The 21,693-nt window shown below is 50.5% G+C and overlaps 1 protein-coding gene across 1 annotated transcript in view; it reads right to left on the bottom strand.

Annotated features, from left to right (window-relative positions):
* The window catches only part of COL17A1 (collagen type XVII alpha 1 chain), a 65,582-nt gene that overhangs the window by 3,126 nt on the left and 40,763 nt on the right, over nucleotides 1–21,693 (bottom strand). Inside the window, exons 32-56 of the mRNA XM_054035821.1 lie at nucleotides 21,455–21,481; nucleotides 19,868–19,903; nucleotides 19,287–19,322; nucleotides 18,968–19,048; nucleotides 17,464–17,499; nucleotides 16,451–16,531; nucleotides 14,568–14,621; nucleotides 14,372–14,413; nucleotides 13,317–13,379; nucleotides 13,073–13,132; nucleotides 11,456–11,482; nucleotides 11,318–11,359; nucleotides 11,076–11,141; nucleotides 10,604–10,654; nucleotides 9,244–9,366; nucleotides 8,508–8,645; nucleotides 7,618–7,704; nucleotides 6,262–6,390; nucleotides 5,209–5,298; nucleotides 4,256–4,366; nucleotides 3,792–3,944; nucleotides 2,671–2,988; nucleotides 1,592–1,723; nucleotides 603–665; nucleotides 263–334 (exon numbers count right to left, since the gene is read on the bottom strand). Of these exons, the coding sequence (XP_053891796.1) occupies nucleotides 263–334; nucleotides 603–665; nucleotides 1,592–1,723; nucleotides 2,671–2,988; nucleotides 3,792–3,944; nucleotides 4,256–4,366; nucleotides 5,209–5,298; nucleotides 6,262–6,390; nucleotides 7,618–7,704; nucleotides 8,508–8,645; nucleotides 9,244–9,366; nucleotides 10,604–10,654; nucleotides 11,076–11,141; nucleotides 11,318–11,359; nucleotides 11,456–11,482; nucleotides 13,073–13,132; nucleotides 13,317–13,379; nucleotides 14,372–14,413; nucleotides 14,568–14,621; nucleotides 16,451–16,531; nucleotides 17,464–17,499; nucleotides 18,968–19,048; nucleotides 19,287–19,322; nucleotides 19,868–19,903; nucleotides 21,455–21,481 (2,118 nt within the window). The remainder of the gene's footprint in view (nucleotides 1–262; nucleotides 335–602; nucleotides 666–1,591; nucleotides 1,724–2,670; nucleotides 2,989–3,791; nucleotides 3,945–4,255; nucleotides 4,367–5,208; nucleotides 5,299–6,261; nucleotides 6,391–7,617; nucleotides 7,705–8,507; nucleotides 8,646–9,243; nucleotides 9,367–10,603; nucleotides 10,655–11,075; nucleotides 11,142–11,317; nucleotides 11,360–11,455; nucleotides 11,483–13,072; nucleotides 13,133–13,316; nucleotides 13,380–14,371; nucleotides 14,414–14,567; nucleotides 14,622–16,450; nucleotides 16,532–17,463; nucleotides 17,500–18,967; nucleotides 19,049–19,286; nucleotides 19,323–19,867; nucleotides 19,904–21,454; nucleotides 21,482–21,693) is intronic.

The raw sequence follows: 21,693 nt of genomic DNA, 5'->3' as shown, positions 1-21,693 counted from the left end.
AGGAGTGGATTTTGTTTTATTTGCTCTGCATAGTTTGCCCCCAGCTATTTACTCTGGCTTTGTGTAGGTGAGAGGGGTGGATGCTTCTCCATCAGGCAGAGAGGTCAAGCGACTCGCCTGAGGGTGCAGAGAAAGTCAGCGCTGGAGCCAGGATTCAAACCCAGGCTCCTGTCCCTTACTCAAGCCACCAGAAGACATTTTGCTCTCTCACTACCCACGAGAAGTGCAGAGCTCCCATCTTGCTCTGGGAGGATGTTCATACCTTTCTCTCCTTTCTCCCCCTTCGGGCCCCTGGGTCCTTGGGGTCCTGGAGGCCCCATTGGTCCAGCCTCACCTGGAAGAACAAGAGGAACGTGTTTGCATTTTGTCATGGTTATTCTGCAGGTCAATCCCCAGTTGCTTGCAGCAAGAAGTGGGCTGGGACGAGAGGGACGAGGGCCAGGATGACACTAGGGATCAGATACTGAAGGTGGCATATGTAATGCTCAACTAGAAGGATGCATGCTTCAGGGAAACCTTGCTTCACAGAGCCTGTGCTGTTAGCTGGTTGCCAGAGGTTATGGGAACTGACGGCCAGGAGGCAGCAGGATTGCAGGTCTTACCTTTGGGCCCTGGGTAGCCCATCTCTCCCTGCGGACCAGGTGGCCCTGGGATGGTACCATATGCTGTAGAGGAAAATGAATAAGAGCATCAGTGGGATGTGCTAGCAAACAGGCCCTTACTCTTGTTTCAGTAACACTGAACAGCATTGAAATGAGACTCAGATCAAGGCTTTCTGGAACATTTACCTAGTTTAAATAGTATTGGACGGGCTGTTTGGGGTTTTTTTTATGGTTTTGTACGTTCAAGAGACACTGAGCCAGACTCTGAGCTCATTTCCCCTGATGTTGCTCTAGAATAATCCCGCTGGCTTCAGCCGAGCTTCTCCGGATCCACACTGATGTCATCGAGAGCAGAGCCTGAGCCACTCTCATATCACTGAGGTGGAAAACTGAGTAGGGAGGTCTTAGCTAAACATACATAGATGCAGCTGGAATCTGCAGAGCTGGTGCAGGCTTGCCCTTAAGGCTGTTGTAAAGGGCTTTACAAAACGTGATGGACAAATGTGGCTGTCCTGACTCAAGGCTGGATTGTTCCTGACCCTGTGCTGGTCAGCAAGGGAGGTAGAGGAGGGAACAAGTCTTTCTGTTGGGGGGAGGGATAGCTCAGTGGTTTGAGCATGGGCCTGCTAAACCCAGGGTTGTGAGTTCAATCCTTGAGAGGGCCACTTGGGGATCTGGGGCAAAATCAGTATTTGGTCCTGCTAGTGAAGGCAAGGAGCTTGGCTCAACTCAACTCCATGACCTTTCAGGGTCCCTTCCAGTTCTATGCAATAGGTATATTTCCTCCCTTTGCTTGTGGCACAGGTAACCAAGAATTTTGGTTCCTACTCTTGCAGTATGCAAGGGCCAGGGGATGCTGCCAATTAGAGAAGCACTGGGAACCCCACCCTCGCTGAGCACCCCAGCCAGCAAAGCTGGGCCAGCGAGGGGAGAGGGCGAGAACACACGATGCTCTGGGATGACCAAGGAGGGACCAAAGTGTCTCTTACTTCTGAAGAAGTCCACGAGGTCCTCGGTGACGTTGCCATAGTTTGCAAACACCCTGCTGATCCCAGGCGGCCCTGGGGGTCCTGGCGGACCTTGTGCAGCGTAAGTGACCATGTCCCGGAGGAGGCCTCGGCCTGGGGAATTAAACGCAGGGTTTAAAATAGCAGGACACAGAGAAAACCCCCTTCAGCCAGACGAGCACTGTGCCTACGATGATTTGAATGGCAGGATACTGGCCTGTTAACATATCTCCAGCCCTGCAGGGTGAATTCCATGGAATAACCCTGAGATCCTGTTAGAGACACTCTCTTCCGACAGGAGAAGATGAATCTTAGAAGGTCAGCGCTACATGGGATTTCACGGTTGTGGAGCCAGCGCTATTGTTTGTATTAAACATCTTGGAAGAGTGCGGTTTTATTTTCCCTTCTAAATCGCCAGAGAACGGCCCCTGTGCGGGGGACCAACACAAGAGCCCAGCTACCCTGCGAGCCCGAGTTTGAGGATTTAAGAGGGACTTATGTGGTGCATTGGTTTTGCACTGGCACCTCTGCACAGGGGTCAATTTCACCCCAAGACAGAGGGAGGCAAATCCCCCAGAGCCATGCATTTCAGTGTCTTATCTGAGCAGGTTATTTTCATTTCCCCGGGCAGGTGAGCGCTGTCCCTTGCCTATTGCTAGAAATAATGAATATCAATTAATTCTGGCTGGTGTTTAATTGGCAAAGAATTCAAACATCAATCTGCACCCAGTGTTTGTGGCTCTGCAGTCATTTGCTCCGATTGACCCAGGAGAAGAAGTAGCACCGTCACTGAGTCTGATTTTCTCCTCCAGCACAGCAAACCTCGCCGTGGACTCACAGGTTGGCAGGTTCAGCAGGTCAGTGCTTTGCACTGCTGGTGGCAGGGCTCAGTAGATCTGGGCCTTGCTCCCAGTGGTGATGGGCTCAGGAGAGACCTGCATCCAGCAGTGCACAGGGGGGTAGGAAGGGAAAGTGGTGGATGGTGGTAGATGGGCTTTGCAGGGCATGGGGGGGAGGGAGTTGAGGTTTCACCATGCAGCGGGAGAAGGCTTCCCACTCACTCTGTATGCTCTCCGACACCCGGAGTGCCAGCTCATTGTAATCCAGCGATCCGGTGAATGACTCGCTGTAGGAGCCGCTCGAACTCATCGATCTCCTCTGTGTTCTTTCTGCTCCCAGGGATCCACTGTACGATCCGTCTGCCCCCACTGAGCCACCGTATGACCCATCGCTGCCCATGGCGCCACGGTACGATCCTTCTGCACCCTGGGATCCTCCATGGGACCCAGCCATGAGGCCGCTATCTCCTTTTGGCCCTCGTGGGCCCATAGGCCCCGGGGGCCCGGGAGGCCCCGAGATGAACCTTCGAACATCATCACCTGCAAAACACAACAGCGCTGATGGTGCTAGCAGACAGACACACAGATGCCACACGCACCCTGCTTCCCAAGGACAGAGTCCATGGGGCATTGGCACTGGTGGCCAACAGCCTGGGAACGCTAGGTAGTGGCGGAGAGTCTGCAACCTGATTTGTCTGCAGAATGCAGCCTGCGGCAACGCACTTCACATTACATCTGCAAACTGCCCCAGGAGGCTGGCCGGTAGCCTGAGCCCCAGATGGGGAAACTGAGGCAAGGAGCCCAAAGATGGAGGCTCCCCAGATTAAAAGACACTTTTTCAAAGGGTGCCCTCAGCGACTTGCCAGAACAGGACAGAGGCAAGGCTGGGTTCAGGGTGTACTTGCTGCTGGCTCAGTCCACTAGACCCATACCCCCTTCCATTGCTCGTTAGGAAAATGCCTTCCCCATAAAAAATGACAGTAAAAAACATATAACAAGTCCACCTTTAGATATAACAGAAGTGAACACTCATTGCCTCGCCAATGCCTTGCATCTCGGGATCACCAGAGGCTGTGTTAGGCCCCAGTCTGGTGCAGAATAGATAAGGTGCAAAAGGTGAAATTCAGCCCGGGGCAGAGGTCTGGCGCAGGGACAAGGCACCATTTAAGTCCTGCTTCAGCCTTTGGGGGATTTAAATGGTACCTAGTCCTTGCAGTGAATTTCACCCAGAGCGAATCCTACTAGGTCATAGATCAGACTTGCCGACTATAACATTGACCAGAGCCAACAGTAAGCGGAGTGGGTGGGTGGTGAGATTGCCATCAGATACCAAGTCTCCTTACTGGTTAGATATTGGATCAGCTCGCTCCTAAATGTGTCGCTCAGCACGTTGTCAGTGTAGGAGAAGTGGCCAGTTCCTGACAGACCTGGTGGCCCTGGTGGCCCTGGAGGTCCTGGGGGTCCCGGTGGTCCAGAGACAGAAGCGTATCCCACACCTTGGGAGAGTAGGGATGGGGAGAAATAATATTTTTGTGAATGGAAGGTGAGCTGGCAATTACACTAGTTTTGGAATCTTGATTGTTTCAAGATTCCAACCCCAAATTCCACCTCTCTTTGTGCCCTGAAACGCAGACGTGGATGAGATTTGCAAGCTGCCTGGGGATTCAGTCCCATTTAATGGGCATGACTAATCCAAATCTCCTGGGGAGCTAACTTGCAGCCTAAATCTCCCTGCCGTCTCTGAATGCCATTTCCTCTGCAGGCCCAAACCCTTCCCAGCAGCTGTTGAGAAGAGCAAACTCCTTACTTTGCAGGTAAGAGGTGACATCCTCTAGGCTGAACGTGGAGAAAGAGCTGCCTGGAATTCCAGGGGGTCCCTGTGGCCCTGGAGGTCCAACAATGCCTCTAAATTCAGAGCCTGGAAGTACAATGGAAGAGAAAGAGTCATTGCAAGGCTTCCACCCCATTGCACCCAAAGCGTCGCTCCCCTGGCAGTAACATCTCTGCTGATGAACGGGCTTCACTCCCGCACTTCTATTTGCAGTAGGAGTGTGTGGGGAATCCAAGAGAAAGTGCTGCGAATGGCCTGCAGCGGGAACTGCCAGCGCAGACGCACGCTGCACTGACGACACCGGGACGACGACTGGGCGCAGAGGCCTGTGCTGTGGTCGGTCCATCCCGGTGCAGAACAAGGGACCAGATTTGTATTTGCTTTGTCCAGTAGCATTAAAGGCTCCACTCGTCACTCCATAGTTTGATGAGGGTTGGGGGCAATCTCTGTCTGTGTTTCCAGTCCTCACATGGAACAGACACCTACTGAGCTCTCAGACAGAGGTGGGATTCCGGTCAGAACCCCCTGACCTGCCGATCTCCACAGCATCAGATGGAGCAAGAGCCCAAAGGAGACACGCATGGGTTTGACTGGGTACAAGCCATACACAGTATATTAGGGATTCCTTGAGTTTGATGGAACTGTGACATTCATTCAGTGCAACAGCATGTCTGTAAGCAGAGTAGAACTGCTCATCAGAGGTTAGAGAGGGTTAACCAGGATGACAGGTGATACTGGAAATCCAACAGACTCTCCTATAGATGATGGTTGGATGGGAGGAGTTTAGTAATAACCTCCTCCCCCAGAAAAGTGTGCTTTTCCCTCAGCTGTTGGTTGTAGGAATCTATCAGTGTATATCAGCCTATAAAAGAATATCACTGACTAACTACCTGGCATGTGGCTAGCAGAGTCTGACACGTAGGGCTTACCTTGGAGTAAAGCTATTAGGTCACTGTAAGATGTGCCGGGTAATCCTGGAGGACCAGGGGGTCCCGGGAGCCCAATACTGAGTCCATTATCTAGGAAATTAAAAACATTTAGATGTGAGGATAACAGCGACATTGGCAGGCTAAACATCACATGTGCCACTGAAACATGATCACGATCACAGTGGGACAAACAGAGCTGGGTGGCTAATTTACAACCAATAATTCCTGTAGGGTGAAATTCACCTCCAGGCAGGTCAATCCAAGGCTAAGGCCTATGTACCACTTACGATCCATTCAAATCAGGCCTCAGCTGATGCATAGGTCTTGTGCTGGCCCTCGTCACCAGATGGGAATTTCACCCATTGTGAATCTAGCCTCTTTCTCTGCTCCTGGAATAGCCTCATATTTACTCACCAAGTATCTCTCTAAATCTCTTAGTCTATGGACTGATCGTGCATATTCAACCTGTGTGGGTTGGTTGTGATTGAGCCAATGAATCACATGGTATTATTCCCCTGTTCCCTGATTGGATAAGCACGTCATGCTTTCAGCGCAAATGGGTGGATTTAAAATTTGGTTTCTGCAAATACCGGTAGCTCACAGCTTTCAAATTTGCTTTGCCAAAATGTTTCTGCCAGTAAAACTTGGCCACACGGGTTGAACTGCTCCTAGAGGGCATTAGCAGCCTCTCGGGTGGGGTTTCAACTGAACAACCATTTGCCAACTAGAATGACAAAAAGCAGCTTTTCCCCGGAACGGTGTGGTTAATAGGGTCCAGTCATTCAGGGCCTGATTGTAAGAGGTGCAGAACAGGGAACTGAACCAGGTGTCCTGAGTCCTAACCTAACCACTGGATCATCAACTTCTTTTCTAAGTTTCTCTAAGGAGACCTCTGTGCTGGCCGTCACTATATATACACCAGCAATACATGCCTTCACTTAGGGCCTGGTACAAAGCCACTGAAGTCAATGGGTGCCTTGCCATTGACTTCTATGGCTTTTTGAACAGGCCCTTGGAAAGAATAGAGAACCACACACTAAAAAGGATCATTACTTGTTATGTAGCTTATAACCCGGCTGGTCAACTCATCATAGTTCAGTGACAGAGACAAGCCATCTCCTCCGGGTCCAGGCGGGCCTGGAGGCCCCTGAGGTCCAACTAGATACTGACGAACTTCTTCTCCTGAAAGGAAAAAGGAAAATGAGTCTTTTGTGCTGCTGGTTGTCCCCAAAGGGTGGGAAGGAATCAGCTGCTAGCATTCACAGTCTGACAGCAGGGCTGCCTAGCCAGCGACTTGCACTGAAAGATGGACGCTCAGACCTGCCGGCAGGATGCTTCCACACATCCCAGCCCCCCATGCACATGTGCCTGGGTATTGTATCGGGAGGTGAGTAGCTCACAGAGTCTGAACCTCCTTCGAGGTGGGGATCCCCAGGCAGGGCCGCCCAGAGGGGGGGGCAAGTGGGGCAATTTGCCTCAGGCCCTGGGCCCCGCAGAAGCCCCGTGAGCCCTGGCCCGGCGGCGGTCTGGGTCTTCGGCCTGCATTTCAGTGGTGGGGGACCCTTCAGTGCTGCCGAAGATGCAGAGCGACTGAAGGGCCCCCGCCGCCGAAATGCTGCCGAAGACCCGGACTGCCGTTGGGTGAGTACAAGTGCTGCAGCTCCCCCACTTTGCCCCAGGCCCCCTGAATCCTCTGGGCGGCCCTGTCCCCAGGAGAAAGACATACCAGCTCTGTTTTCTTTGAGCTGCTGCAGGGATCTGCTCTGCTTGTATTTAACAGGCTGAGCCATTTCTTCAGAATCCGCCCATCCCAAGATCCTTCTTACAATTAGTTCCAGTTCTGATTGTATTTCCTTTGTCGTCGGTTCCTAGCAGGGCGAGCTCAGCTCAGACGCAGCGCCCGCTCCTGCTTTTCAATTGGATTTTCCCGCTGGCTTGACTCAAGCACAGAGAAGTCAAGTGATTTCCCCGCAGGGAGTCAGTTGCTCAGCCAGGAGTAGCGCTGTCTGCAATCCCTAGCTGTCACCATGATTTAAACCTCCTGCATCTCTCGGCCCTGGGATTCCCCTCTGCTCTGAGGCATGATGCGATTACATGATGAGCGCTCTCATAATAGAGATTACAGCTCTTTACTCTCAAACAGGAGCCAAGACTATCCAGAGTTAAATCATCCCAAACCAAGGGATAGAAACCCTTCATTTTAGGTTAGGAAGAAAAGGGCTAAGAAGAAAATTTCCCTGGGGATAGGTTTCGCCATCGCAGCCTGCTGCAGGGTTTCTTCCTCTGATGCCGCTGGTGCTGGTGCCAGCGACAGGCCACTGGTCTGACCCAATTCCTACGTTCCTAAGCAAGCCCAGACAGTCCCGAGCAGCAATGGAATCTGCAGCCCTCACTGCTCGGGACACTCACTCTGCAGCATGGCCAGGATGTCTTCGTAAGTCAGGAATCTTGAGGAGGAGGATGAAGAACTTGACATCTCAATACTGTAACCGGAGCCTGTGAGAATGGAAATGTTTCATGTCACGTAGGATGAAGACCGACATAAAGAGAGGCAGCTCGAAAGGAAATTGTTTGGTGTGCCAGGCGGTGACAAAGAAACGGACTCAAACTGGATCAGGGGGTGCAAGCTTAAAAAGGAATTTAGTGGCTCTGTGGGAAAGACTTTCCTCTCATGCGCAGGGTGATGAATCCAGGGCTGGATCACAGCGTGGTCAGCCGGTAAGTATCATCCATGGGACAACAGAAATGAAACGAATGGCCTGCCACGTGGGAAAACATAACCCTCGCTCTCTTGACCTAGAATGGATTCTCTCTAGACAGCCAGAAGCGCAGGAGCTTCTGTCTCTTTGTAGATCCCTAGTCTTTGAAGGACAAGACAATGGCAGACAGTCTGATCCCAGCAGGCAGACGGCAATACAGTCACATACGTGCTGCCCATAGTGACAATGGCAGATTACATTCCCATCTGACTCTCCAGGAGTTTAGGAGGTTGAGGGTCTAGCGTTCAAATGGAGACTATCTAAAAGGCAGTAAGAACTGGCTAAACCTCATGTAAAAATGAGACAGGACACGGGGCTCAATTTTGCCCCCTTCACTCATGTGGAGCCGCACGCCATTCTTTGTGTCGCCCCACTGGACTGATTACAGAGTCGGACATTTTATAATCACGATGGAGCATTGCTCCATAGACACCAGGAGCCGCTCCAGCGCAGGGCTCACCGGCAGGTCACATTCTGATCTCAGTGACGAGAACAGGATTTGGTGCATAGAGCTTAGGTAAACGGGAACGTGGGGCTTACTCCTCATGGAGCTCATAACACGCCTGGCTAGCTCGGCGTAGTCCAAGGATTGTCCGTCAATGGTGGTGATGATTCCTGGTGGCCCGGGGGGTCCTGGTGGGCCTTGAGGTCCAATCAGATAACGCCCGATGGTGTCACCTAATGAGGAAAAAAGGTGACAGCCAAATCAGCAGCGTGAGAACGGTGTGACACGAGGAGAGACTGTATGGCAGGGTCTGAAGGGAGCCTGGTCATGTGGATCCTCCCGGGTTGCGTATTACGGACCATCGGAGGATGATCACACAACACTGCTTCACTCACCGGACTCCCCTCTCCTCGGCCCGTGGCAGTGTAACACTACCTGCCTGCCGGGGAGGGTTTAGGCAGGGTCCTTGCAGTAGGGGGGCCCGTATCAGAGGGGCTAGTGCTCACTGGTGTATAGACTGCACAGCAGCAGGTTGGGTTGCAGCCCATGCCGGGTTGGCTGCCACACATGGGAGAATTATGAAGGGCTCAAGAGTGGAGGAAGGCTGGAAGCCATCCAGGGAGGATGGGAGAGGGTGGGTCTGAGGGAACTCAAACCTTCGGTGGATCTGGGTCCTGGTTAGCTTCCCCCTCCCCTGCCGGCCCATGCTGGAGATGGGGGCACTGAATAATTTCACCTCCGCCATGGCCCGTGGATCTTGGGTGGTGGGACTGCCAGGAGCAGCTGAGTGACCAGCCCTTGTCAAAGCCCGACATCCCTGGTTGCACTTACTCTGCAAGTACTCCGCAACGTATTGCTGAATCTCCTGCAGTGAGCCTCCAGCTGGACCTGGGGGACCGCGGGGGCCGGGAGGACCTGGTGGACCCTGGCTGTATCTTGAGTTTGAAGATCCGCCTGAAGAAATAAAATAGGCCGATGGCTTTTAGTATCAAGAGAACAGACCAAGGACTGGTAAGGTCGGAGCAGGCACTGATCCCTTCCCCTGGGTGTGGGAAGAGCCATGCTAGTATGGTCAGGGCTGGGAGGGACCCCTAGTAAACCACCTAATCAGGCTGACAGAGGCACACAATACTGGAGCTCCAGGCTTTGCATTGGCTCCCAGTTCTCTTCCAAGTGCAACTCTGGGCATTGGCTGTTGTTATATGTAAAACCTTAAATCTATCTGAGCTATTTCTCTGGCTCATCACCACACCATCTGAACATCTCACAGACCTTAATGCATTTCTCCTCACAGCACCCCTGTATGGCAGGGCAGGCCTCTGATCCCCATTGTACAGAGGGGAAACTGAGGCACGGAGAGCGACTTGTTCAAGGTCATGCAAGAAGCCTGTGGTGGAGCAGTAACTGGACCCCAAGTCTCTCAAGTTCTAGGCTCGTGCCCTCATCACTGGACCAGGCGTCCGTTCCAAGCCCTCCCGAAATGCCCTTCTCTGAGCCACCTCTCCCACATCCTGTAACATCCCCATCAGCTGGTAGGATCCTGCTGTCTGTCACCAGCATGAAAATCCTGGGCAGAGCATTTCCTATGATGAGCTCCGAGCTCTGGAATTTGCTCCCTCTTGCAATCTGCCAGCACCCTTCTGTGGGAACCTTGAATCGGATTTATGGTTGATTTAGGCCACTGGTCGTTTAGTCAGAAGGTGGAGGATGGGAACGGTGGGGAATAATCTGTGTTGTGGTTTAACGTTGGCAATAGATACTGGGCCGAATTCATCCCTGGTGGGACTCTGCCAACGCATCCCCTCCACGACGGAGCTACAAGGGGCCCATGGCATCTAAAGGAACTGGGCCCAAGTCTCCGCTCACACTGGTGTGAATGAGGAGTCAAGGGAGTGACACTGGTCTGAGTGAGATCCGAATAAGACGCTTGGATCTCAGTGAGTCAGGCAGTCGAGGCAATGCCGTCCCAAAGGACTGGGCAGTTCCTGCCATGCAGAAAACGGAAAGGTGCGGTTCTGAAATTGTCCATTTTGGGACAGATGCTCAGGAGTGCCGAAGGGGCTTAGGAGCACAAGTGCCATTGACTTTCAGTGGGACCAGCGCTCCTAAATCCTTTTGAAATTCTCCCCCATTAATGTCAGCATTTCCTGCTATACAGATAGAGTCTGATCCCCAAGCAGGCTCCCCTTACCTGTTGAAGACCCTCCTGGGATTCCGGGAGCCCCTGGCACGCCTGCATCACCTGGAAACAAGGGAGAGAGACACAGGTAGCCTGGGTCGGACAGCACGGGATTAACTCACCCCTTGGGTAGTTTATAATGGCTGATGTGCTGCATGTCCCCTTCCAGCCCCTGCACTGATTCAATCTGAGATGGGGTCATCCCACACCCGGAGGCATGATCACGGAGACTGGGGTGAAGGGACAGGGCACAAGCAGCCTTGGCCAACCCTGCAGCGAGGCGAGTAAGGGCCAGCAGCAATGCCAGATCTTGTGCTCAGGGCAGTGCAGTCCTGCTCCCTTGGTGCACCCAGAGAGGGCGGCAGGGCCATGCTTTCACCCTGCACCAGTCCAGGAGGAGCAGTCTGTCTCAGTGAGAGGCCTGTGTGTGAAAGGGCTGCAGGTTCAGGGCATGAGGAGCAAGAAGGGTTTTTTTTTCACAAACCTTTGTCTCCTTTGGGTCCTCGAGGCCCTGCGGGTCCGGGAGGTCCCTGGACGGTGACTCCAGCACCTGCCCAACCAGAATGCCAGGAAAAGGAGTCAGAAGTGCACAGGCAGAAAAGCCTTGGAGGAGATCCTGGCCACACTGAAGTCAATGGGAGTTCTGCCATCGACTTCAGCCGGGCCGGGATTTCACCGCCTGGCTCCAGAGCAATGCAGAGAAGAAAGGCGTGTGCGCAGACTGACCTGAAGCAGGGATTCCTGGGAGGCCAGGCTGACCTGGGTCACCTAGATGAAACACACAGAGAGAGGCCAGTCACACATTCCTGCTGTTATAGTATCCCCCCACCTGACAGCGGTGCTGTACGCTGGAATCCTATTTACCTGTGAATCCGCGTGGGCCCGGTGAACCTGTGAACAGGAAAACAGAGGCGTTGTTAGACTGTTCACACCCACAGGCCCTGATCGAGTACGCAGAACACGATCACAGCATCTGATGATCAGGGCTGAACGGGGTATTTTAACCCCGCCAAGGGAGGGAATTTCCGCCCCCCCCCGTCTACAACAGCCAGCTTCCTACAGAGCACGGGTTTATGTTTACCACTCCCACATCCATGCACGTGACTAAGCACATCTGAGACCCAGGAGACCCTGCAGGGAAGCAAAGCCATGGGGGAGGATGAGCGCCACCTGTGACCATGTCAGTGACAAGTCCTGAAGGAATGGAATCGCTCTGTGGCGAAGGCAGAACAGAGATGGGTCTGGACAAGAACAAGGAAACCCAAGCCGCATCGGATGCCATGCTTTGCAAATGGATCTTGTCCCTTTGATGGCAGAACCGAAGCTCTGGCTCCGAACACCCCTGAATCTTACGGGCACTTGAAATCTAGATCAGAACGTCATGGCTTGTCATTGGCCTGGCTCCTGAACTGGAATCTAGTTAGCTGCCGCAGAGCCAAGGGAGAATCCTATTTATTATTTGTACTCAACAAGGACAAGTGCAGAGTCCTGCACTTAGGACAGAAGAATCCCATTCACTGTTACAGACTAGGGACCGAGTGGCTAGGCAGCAGTTCTGCAGAAAAGGACCTAGGGGTTACAGTGGACGAGAAGCTGGATATGAGTCGACAGTGTGTCCTTGTTGCCAAGAAGGCTAATGGCATTTTGGGCTGTATAAGTAGGGGCCTTGCCAGCAGATCGAGGGACGTGATCATTTCCCTCTATTAGGCATTGGTGAGGCCTCATCTGGAGTACTGTGTCCAGTTTTGGGCCCCACACTACAAGAAGGATGTGGAAAAATTGGAAAGAGTCCAGCGGAGGGCAACAAAAATGATTAGGGGGCTGGAGCACATGACTTATGAGGAGAGGCTGAGGGAACTGGGCTTATTTAGTCTGCAGAAGAGAAGAAAGAGGGGGGGATTTGATAGCTGCTTTCAACAACCTGAAGCGGGGTTCCAAAGAGGATGGATCTAGACTGTTCTCAGTGGTGGCAGATGACAGAACAAGGAGTAATGGTCTCAAGTTGCAGTGGGGGAGGTTTAGGTTGGATATTAGGAAAAACTTTTTCACTAGGAGGGTGGTGAAGCACTGGAATGGGTGACCTAGGGACATGGTGGAATCTCCTTCCTTAGAGGTTTTTAAGGTTAGGCTTGACAAAGCCCTGGCTAGGATGATTTAGTTGGGGATTGGTCCTCCTTTGAGTAGGGGGTTGAACTAGATACCTCCTGAGGTCCCTTCCAACCCTGATATTCTATTCTATTCTATTCTATTCTATTCTATTCTGTGGTAGCTCCTTGGAGCACCCTCAGGGCCGAGAGCCCCATTGTGCTAGGCACTGTACACACACAGAACAAAAGGACAGTTTCTGCCCTAGAGATCTTCTGCATTGCTTATCAGTATGAGGGTTTGGCGCTGAGGCACTTTACCAGTGACTTGAAAAGCCAGCTCTTGGGGAAGCCTCATGATTAGTCGGAGCAGTAGGAGCTGAGAGAATGGACTCACCTTGGTCTCCCTTTGGCCCTCGTGGGCCTGGTGGACCTGGTGGGCCTGCGAAGAATGTTTCTGTAATGAAGAGAAAAGGGTTGTTTAATGTACACAAGCAGACACAGCCATGGAGTGGAGGAGCAGGACATGTCCCCTGTCTACATCCTCCTGAAGCCAGGGATCGCTGGGGGTTCATTTGAACCGCAGAGTGACAGAGAGGTTTCAGAAGGATCCAACACAAGAATCAAGTGAAAGTTCCTACCTGAGTTGGGCACGAAGGAGCCTGGTGGGCCTGGTGGGCCTGGCGGGCCTGGTAATCCTTCTCCTAAGCCAGGGAGATAGAACAATACTCAGAAAGGAGGGTAAAGGCCAATGAATACAGCAGTCCGCATAGCAGCGTCGCTGGATTGCCAAACCTGGGGCCAGTTCCTTATTTCTCACTGCACCCCTATCCTGCATTAGTCAGTCATGCCCTGGTGTAATACTGGAGGATCACAGCACGATACAAGTATCAGGGGGTAGCCGTGTTAGTCTGTATCTACAAAAACAACAAGGAGTCTGGTGGCACCTTAAAGACTAACAGATTTATTTGGGCATAAGCTTTCGTGGGTAAAAACCTCACTTCTTCAGATGCATAGCACAAAAGCTTATGCCCAAATAAATCTATTAGTCTTTAAGGTGCCACCAGACTCCTTGTTGTTTTAGCACGGTACAGTTAGGGTGAAACTCCATTTACAGGATGGTGCAGGAAAAATCCCAGAGGGCCTCAGTGCATTCAAATGGCCTTTTCACTCCTCATCCAGTGAAGCTTTACATATAGAGGAGTTTTTATTCCATAAGAACCAGGGCCCACGCTGCCCAGCTCCTGGGGCTGCAGCAATCACCATCTACCTGCTAGTTTTTAAGTGCTGCATCAAGGCTAGACCGCTGGGCAGTTGAGGACTGAAGATGCTACAGCTGCAAAGCAGAGTTGGCACCCTTTCGCCTTTCAGGGTGCAGACATGACTTTCCTGGCCAAAGATTCCCCACCATCCTTCCCCCAGAGGTCAGGGCCACCAGCAGGTCCAGGGTGTGGGGGGATTTTGCTAGACAGTTCCTTTCCCGTTATCGTAAAACTCCCCTTCTAGTGAAGTATATCTGTATGAACACACGGGGTTAAGCCCTGGCCCCGTGGAAGTCAATGGCAAAACTCCCATCCACTTCCATGGGGCCAAGATTTCTCCCACAGAGTTTCAGAATTACTCATCTGGGGGCACGTAACAAATCGACTGTAAGCCACCCCCCCCCATCCATGTATGGTGGGGAACAAGGTTTTACCTGCTGGGCCGCGAGGTCCAGGTGGTCCCTGGATGGAAGTGCCTGACAAAAGAAAAGAATCAGACGCATTCAAGAATATTTGCATAGCAAAATGAACACGTTGAAAGCATGCTGCAGGCTTTATTCCACCCCTATGGCCCCTGTGATCTCTCCTATATACTGCACCGTATGTAATACTCTATTATAATATACATACCTGGGGGTCCTGGAGGGCCGGGGAGGCCTGCTCGTCCCAGTAAATCTGACGAAACTGAAAAAAAAGGAAATATTTTTGCTCTGGAAATATTGTTGCTATGTTGCTCATGAAAGCTATTGGAGTCAGGGGTGGATTAAGGCAAGATCCTTGGTACAAGGCCTCATGGGTCAAAGGGGACCCGGACATACCTATGATTCTGAAAGGACAGGGTAGGGCCTCCCTTGCTAGTCTCTTGGGGACCATGAGAACAGGCAGCAAGAACTGGGGCAGGTGAGCAGGGCCGGCTCTAGGATTTTTGCCGCCCCAAGCAGAAACAATTTTGTCCCCCCCCCCCCTGTTTTTTCTTACCCCACCCCCGGCCCCGTCTCAGCTCCGCCCCTTCCCCAAATCCCCAGCCCTGCCTCCTCCCCCCAGGCTCTCAAGCCTAGGAGGGAGGGGGAGAAGTGGTGCGCGAATCAGCTGTTTCGCGTGCCGCGGCCACTCGGGATCTCCCCCTCCCTCCCAGGTTTGAGAGCCTGGGATGGAGGGGGAGCAGCGGTGCACGAATCAGCTGTTTCACGCGCCGTGGCGCACGAGCGGTAGCAGCGGAGGTGAGGTAGGGCGGCCGGGGCACATTTTTAGGGGCAGCATTCTGGCACCAGCCATGCCGCCCCTAAAAATGTGCCGCCCCAAGCACCAGCTTGTTTTGCTGGTGCCTAGAGCCAGCCCTGCAGGTGAGGTTGGGATGGACAAGGCCACCAAGGTAGGAAACAGTAAGGAATCTCTCTGGACAGTGAGGACTTGTGAGAAAGACCAGGGAGGCCAAAGATGCTGGGCTCGGATGACGAGACTTTTCAAGAGGAGGAAGAATTTTTAAAGGAGGGCCTGAATTTTTTGGTGAGTGGGGGAGAAGGCCAATTTTTGATGAATCTGGGCCCTGGATAGTCTGAATGAGAGATAGACTTCAGCCTCAAAGCTGAGATGTGAATCCCAAGTTCGGGGGTGTTCAGATCCAGGATTTGGGTTTGGCCCATTATAGAGCTATGGAGCAGTCACAAAGTTCTGTTCCAGATCTGAATTACTCCAAATGTAGTGTTTGTATATGGGGAGTGGATTGGGACCGCTTTTAGTCTTAATCCATCCTTGATCAACATCCCAGACATATTTACAAAAGCTTTTCAGAATAATCCAAGCTATAATAAATAATTGTAATAATAATTGGTTGCAACATGCACAGTGTATTACATAAAACAAATAGATTTTCCCCAGGGGATACTGCTGTTAACTCAATTCTGTTTCTGTCACTTCTGCCTTGAAATTAACATTTCCTCCTCCCAGGGCCGGCTCTAGGCACCAGCGTTCCAAGCATGTGCTTGGGGCAGCACTTTTCAAGGAGCGGCACTCGTTTTTTTTTTTTTGCTTGGGGCAGCAAAAAACCTGGAGCTGGCCCTGCCTCCTCCACATCCATTTATCGTGTCACTTTACGCTGGTTACTTCTTTGCAGCGGGCTTAGCATTAGTTTTGTTGTGAGCACAGGGCAGCTGCATGGTCTTGTGGCCTAATGACCAGAGCAGTGCAGTAAGACTCAAAAAGACCTGAGTTTCAGTCCTGGCTCTGGCCTGCTAGACCATTGAGCAGACAATGTCAATGCCCTGTGCCTCAGTTCTGTAAAATGGGGCTAATGATACTGCCCTCCTTTGTAACGTGTTCTGAGCTCTACCAGTAACAAGTGCTAGATACTATTATTGTCATCGTATAGATACCTCAGCTAAACCACATGCCCACTCCGTCTACAACATACTGAGCTAGAGGTATCTCAAGTTGAAGGACCCTCCCCCTGGGCTGGTCTCACCCAATAACTCTTCATGCTGCCAATAAAGAACTGAAGCAGCATCTCTTCTTACTTTGAGATAATGAAGTTGCAACTTCTGATTTGATGGTTTCCATAACGGTTTCACCTGTGAGCCCTCTCTCGCCACGTGGACCTGCATCAAGAACAGAGAGAGTGTGGGTTATTTAGCCAATAGAGGACGAGCTCTACCTTTTGGGGGGCCTGCAAGGCTGCAGGCTAATGTACCAGCTTCTGATCTCCTCTGACATGGCTTCAGATGTTGCTTTCTGTTACAATAAACTGGGTGACACAGATTCAATCCTTGATGGACATTCATCCAAATCTGGAAATTCCTGCATAATCTGCCATTATTATCAAGCTCAGTTCAGGGTCCATCTCTAACTCCCACCTTTTTACATAGCAGGACCCCTAGATCAGGACCATAGTCCAGATCCTCAAAGATATTTAGGCACTTAACTCCCACTGAAATCAGTTCCAATGGGGGTTAGGCACCTAAATACCTTGAGGGCCCATATAACAGAAAGGCAGCTTTGATTGGAATGTGCTCTACTAGAGCTAAGGCCTGGATAAAATAATACTAGATGTATCTATGGCTGTAGCTTTCACACAGAAGATATTTGGGTACTCCCCACCCACTCCTCTATGGGGGAGAGACATGAAAATTGGGAATTTCTTCAAAGATTAATTAAAACTATGAACGCAGACGAATGAGCCGAAATGAAAAGATCTGCAGACAAAAGAGAAAGAGATTGTGCAAGAAGCTGAGAAATAAGGAGGGGGACTGAAAGATGTTATGAAAAAGAAAAGAAATGAATGAATGCAGTTCATTCAGAGGTAAAAAAAAAAAAAAAAAAAAATAATGGAGATATCCCATCTCCTAGAACTGGAAGGGACCTTGAAAGGTCATTGAGTCCAGCCCCCTGCCTTCACTAGCAGGACCAAGTACTGATTTTGCCCCAGATTCCCAAGCGGCCCCCTCAAGGATTGAACTCACAACCCTGGGTTTAGCAGGCCAATGCTCAAACCACTGAGCTATCCCTCCCCCCCGTAGGCAGTGTACAGTACCTTGCAGTCCGGGGAGACCAGCTGGCCCAACAGGACCTGGTTTCAAAGGACAAACAAAAAACGACTGCGTTAGATTTCCAGGGCTGTATTTAACAGTATCAGGGGACAATCGATAGGCCTTTGAAAAGAGCTGAGAACATCAAATAATACATTTGTCCACGCAAGTAAATTAAATCAGGATACAGGCATGAATTAATCAGCACGCCGGTGGATACAGGACGTTCTGGAGAGGTGGTTTTTAGTTCAATACCTGGCAAATAAAGCACATGCTCCATTTAGACTGGTGAAATAACCAGGCAGGTACGGGGTATAATACAAAGACAATGGGCCTGATCTGCTCTGCCTTGTCCCTTCCCTTGCTGAAGTTTAAGAATAACAGCACTGAAGCCAAAGGAGTTACCCCAGTGTAAGAGGTAGACAGGTGCGAGAGGAATCAGCACCTCTGAGCTTTGCACTGTGACTCCGTTGTACTGGAGGGCGGTGACTGCATTAGGACGCTTCAGAAGAGGTTGAGGCTGGGGGCTTAGCATGGAGCCTGGGGCTTTTAGTGTTACTGTCTGGAGCAGGCACTGCTAAAAATCTCGTCAGCTGTTCTTGCGAGATTTCTGCTGTCTTGATGACAACTCTACCCAATTCAGGCCTGGAAGATAAGCCCCTTCTGTGTCTGGATCTGAAAACAAAACTATGAGGTATGTGTGTGTGGGGGGTCAGATCCAGGGTATTTCCCCCCCCCCTTTCTTGAAATGCAAAGGGGCTTGGATTTGAGACCCCAGGTTTGACCCATTGTTAGACTGTGTGCATTAGATCAAAATGTAATGGCAGGTTCCAGGCCACAACCTCACTTCCTCCTGTTCTTCCAAAGCCTCCCTCCTACCTGTCCCTCTTGTATCCGTCTCCCACTCCCATCTTCACACCCTTCCCTGTGCTCCAAACGACCTGTCTTCCTTTTTAAAAATCCCTCCTTCAACTACACATGCCCATTGTGCTGCCTGTTTAAGTGAGGCCCAAGCCCTGGCCTTACTACTGTGGAGATCACAGAGGGCAGGAAAGGTGGGGAAGCTAATGAATAGAGAGTCCCTGATCTATGTGGCCTGTAGGACAGGACAGCTTGGCAGGGATAGGAAACCATGGACTCCAGAATGCTCCTTAACACTGCTCCAGAAAGGAAGAGTGTGGACCCCACCCAGCACTGGGAGAGCGGGGGGGACCCTAGCCATGTCCCCAAGCTGGCTGACCATACTCCTGTAGGCCCATGAAGCACCCCCATGGATGTTCACTGGGCCCCCACCTACTGCTCAGAAGCAGCATTTTCCAATTCTGCTTTGTGTCCCCTATCCCACCTGTAAGATGAACCAGCATTTTACCCTGAGATTGTTAAGTTCCTGGCAGGGCAGGGACCTTGTCTTTCTCTGTGTTTCATACAACCCCAAGCACAGTGCTCAGTAAATACACAATGAACAGCGATGCAGGCTGCACCTGTAACGAAGGAGCAGGGTTTCCTTACCTGGGACACCAGGTGGGCCTGGTGGTCCGATGGCTCCTGGTGGCCCTGGAGGGCCAGGGAGAGAAATAGTCGATGAACCCTCTGCAACACAAAAATGAGGCAGTTGGCGAACAGAGAAGAGGAGTAAATCTGCCACAAATATAATTTGTAACGAACGCTCTGACCAGTTTGATTGTCTATATTGCCACAACCGATTTAAATGATGCAAACACAAAAAGACCCCGATCCATTGTAGGCACAGGGTAACCATGAAAATAGAAGGGATAATAGAAATTGGAGAAAATCATCAAAAACTGGGGCTGTTCAAAATCATACGTACCAGCAGTTATAACTCGGCCGGGCGCACCAGGTTCACCTAGGATAGAGAGGGACAAAAGAAGAGGGATCAATTAATAGAGCAACAAAACTTTTTGAAAAGTTTCTGATGGCATATTGGCTTCTGTTCTCATTCCCCTCAATCTTTTGTTAGAGAAATTATAAGGATAGGAGATAATGGGGGAAGAAAGAGACAGAGAAGAGAGAACTCAGCTAACCCCAAAAGATTCTTTAATCAAATGTCCAAATGCTACATTTGTCAGAATGCATAACGGGCCGAGTTCTGATCCTACATACAAGTGTGCAGCTTGCACTGAAGTCACTGGGGCTTGTGATCCTGTATCTGGGGGCAGAGTTGGGTCCAATATGTACATTTCAGAGGGAGAGCTACGCTGATGACTTCTCTGGAGAACACCCTGTTTCTACGGGCTTCAGGAGACTTTTGTGAACTCCATTATTCTTTTTTCTTTTTTTAAACCACTAGGTGCCACTGTTGATCCAGGCACTGGTCAGGAGACAAGAAAATCCTCACTAATGCAAAGTACCTAGAGAATAAATGAAAGCCTGATTTGAATCCCAACTTACCTTTAGCCCCTGGTGGACCCACGTTGCCTGGGAGTCCTGGTACGAAGAAACAATTCAAAATTGTGAATGTAAATATTTTTTTTTCCAGATAATTCCCAGAATTGTAACTGTGGGTTAGTGAGAAAAAACCCCACCCAGTCATTTGATCCAACCATTTATTCTCCGACATTTATAGCAGGTGCTTTTAAAAAGTTGTTGATTGCACCTTCTTTGCTTTATCAGAGGACCCTTGATACCACTGCAAGATGGTGCACTGAGGAGTGTCACATCGCCGCTGGAAATCCCCAGATTTCTAGTGATGGCTAACAGACAGGATGGTTCAATTATGCACAAGGACCTGGAATGCCTTCCTAGTAACTCAGGGTGGGATTTTCAGAAGCCTAGTGGGACATGGTGCTGCCAAATAGCTTGTGAAAATCCCATCCTCAGTAACTATCTCAACACCCACTTCGATTCAGAAACCTGTGAGTCACCATATTAGAATCCCTATTTTGACCTGATGAGGGTGAAGATTCCAAGGAGTTCCTGAACTAGCATCCAGCAGAAATATATTTTCTATCATATGGGTGTTGTTTATTTACTCAGGACATCTCAGCCCAGGTGCTTCTCCAAGTCACCTACCCATAGCACTGCCCAAAGTTTTCCCTGGCTCACAGGGTTTTGCTTTACTCGGTGGGACATACCGAGACTGCCTGGCCTTTTCTAGCTCTTATCATCTCCTCACCAGCTGATTAGCATTAGCTCATTTTCCCAATGTTTTACAAAAAGGAAAGTAAATTAGTTTAGTTCTGGTGAAAATTTTTAGGCTGACAGCCCTGGAGGTTGAAATCCTTCATTTATTCACAGGACATCTACATTATGGGGAAAGGAAATGCAAAGTTCTTCCCCTTAGCACCCCACCAATGTGACTTAACCCTGTTCTAGAGGTGCAGCCATGATAATTCTACCATACCATGATAATTCACCCCTTGGCTGGAAATGCAAACAGTGGGGCTAGCTAGAGACATCTATGGTGGTAGCTTTGGTGATGGGGACATCTGGTGACACGGAATTAGACTGAAACAATGAACAGATTTCACAAAGACCATTGGGCAGTCACCAAATGATATCAAGGCTTGGTCACTACAAAACTGGGCTGAAAGTGGATCCTAGCATTTGGGAGAGGACACCCCAACCTTCTGATGTGTCCTTGTCTTGCCTAGGGTTCCATATGCGGAACGCTGTGCGGCTGAGACAGCTACCAGACTAGTGAGGAAGTAATGTGGATTTAAACTGTACTAAAGAAAAACTGTCTCTTGTGAAGGCCCATTCCTCATTACTACAGCACATTTCAAACTGGGCTTTCCTAGCATGTAAGAAAATATCTGTGTTAACCTAAAAAATCTGGTCAGCTGAGCTGCCCTAACTCCATAAACGAAACTTGGTCATGTGCGAATATATGCTGTCAGTCTCATATCTCGGCTATTTTAGTGGTCCTTACACCTGGGTCTCATGTAAGGATAACAGGCTCACAAATGTGAGGCTAATAGGAAAGTCAAGGTGCTACAATATGCTGGTGATAAGTCAGAATATGGCTAAATGACTTACCTGGGGGTCCCTGCGGTCCTGTGAGACCTGGAAAAATAAAGGCAAAAATTCTAAGAGATTTGGAAAAATGTCTTTGGGGAAAAACAATAATTTTGTTTATAATTATGGGCAGCTGTGCAAATCAGCCTCCATAGATGTGTGTGTAATCTGCAGATTGCAAAGGGTCCAACATCCACATATCTTCGCATTTCATCACAACGTCCCAGCATAGAACTGTAGCGTTGGCAAGCAGGCAATCC

Source organism: Malaclemys terrapin, chromosome 7 (genome assembly GCF_027887155.1).
Source record: "Malaclemys terrapin pileata isolate rMalTer1 chromosome 7, rMalTer1.hap1, whole genome shotgun sequence".
In the NCBI taxonomy this organism is placed as follows: Eukaryota; Metazoa; Chordata; order Testudines; family Emydidae; genus Malaclemys; species Malaclemys terrapin.
Note: the sequence above shows the minus strand (reverse complement) of the source record. Positions and strands in the feature narration are given on the sequence as shown.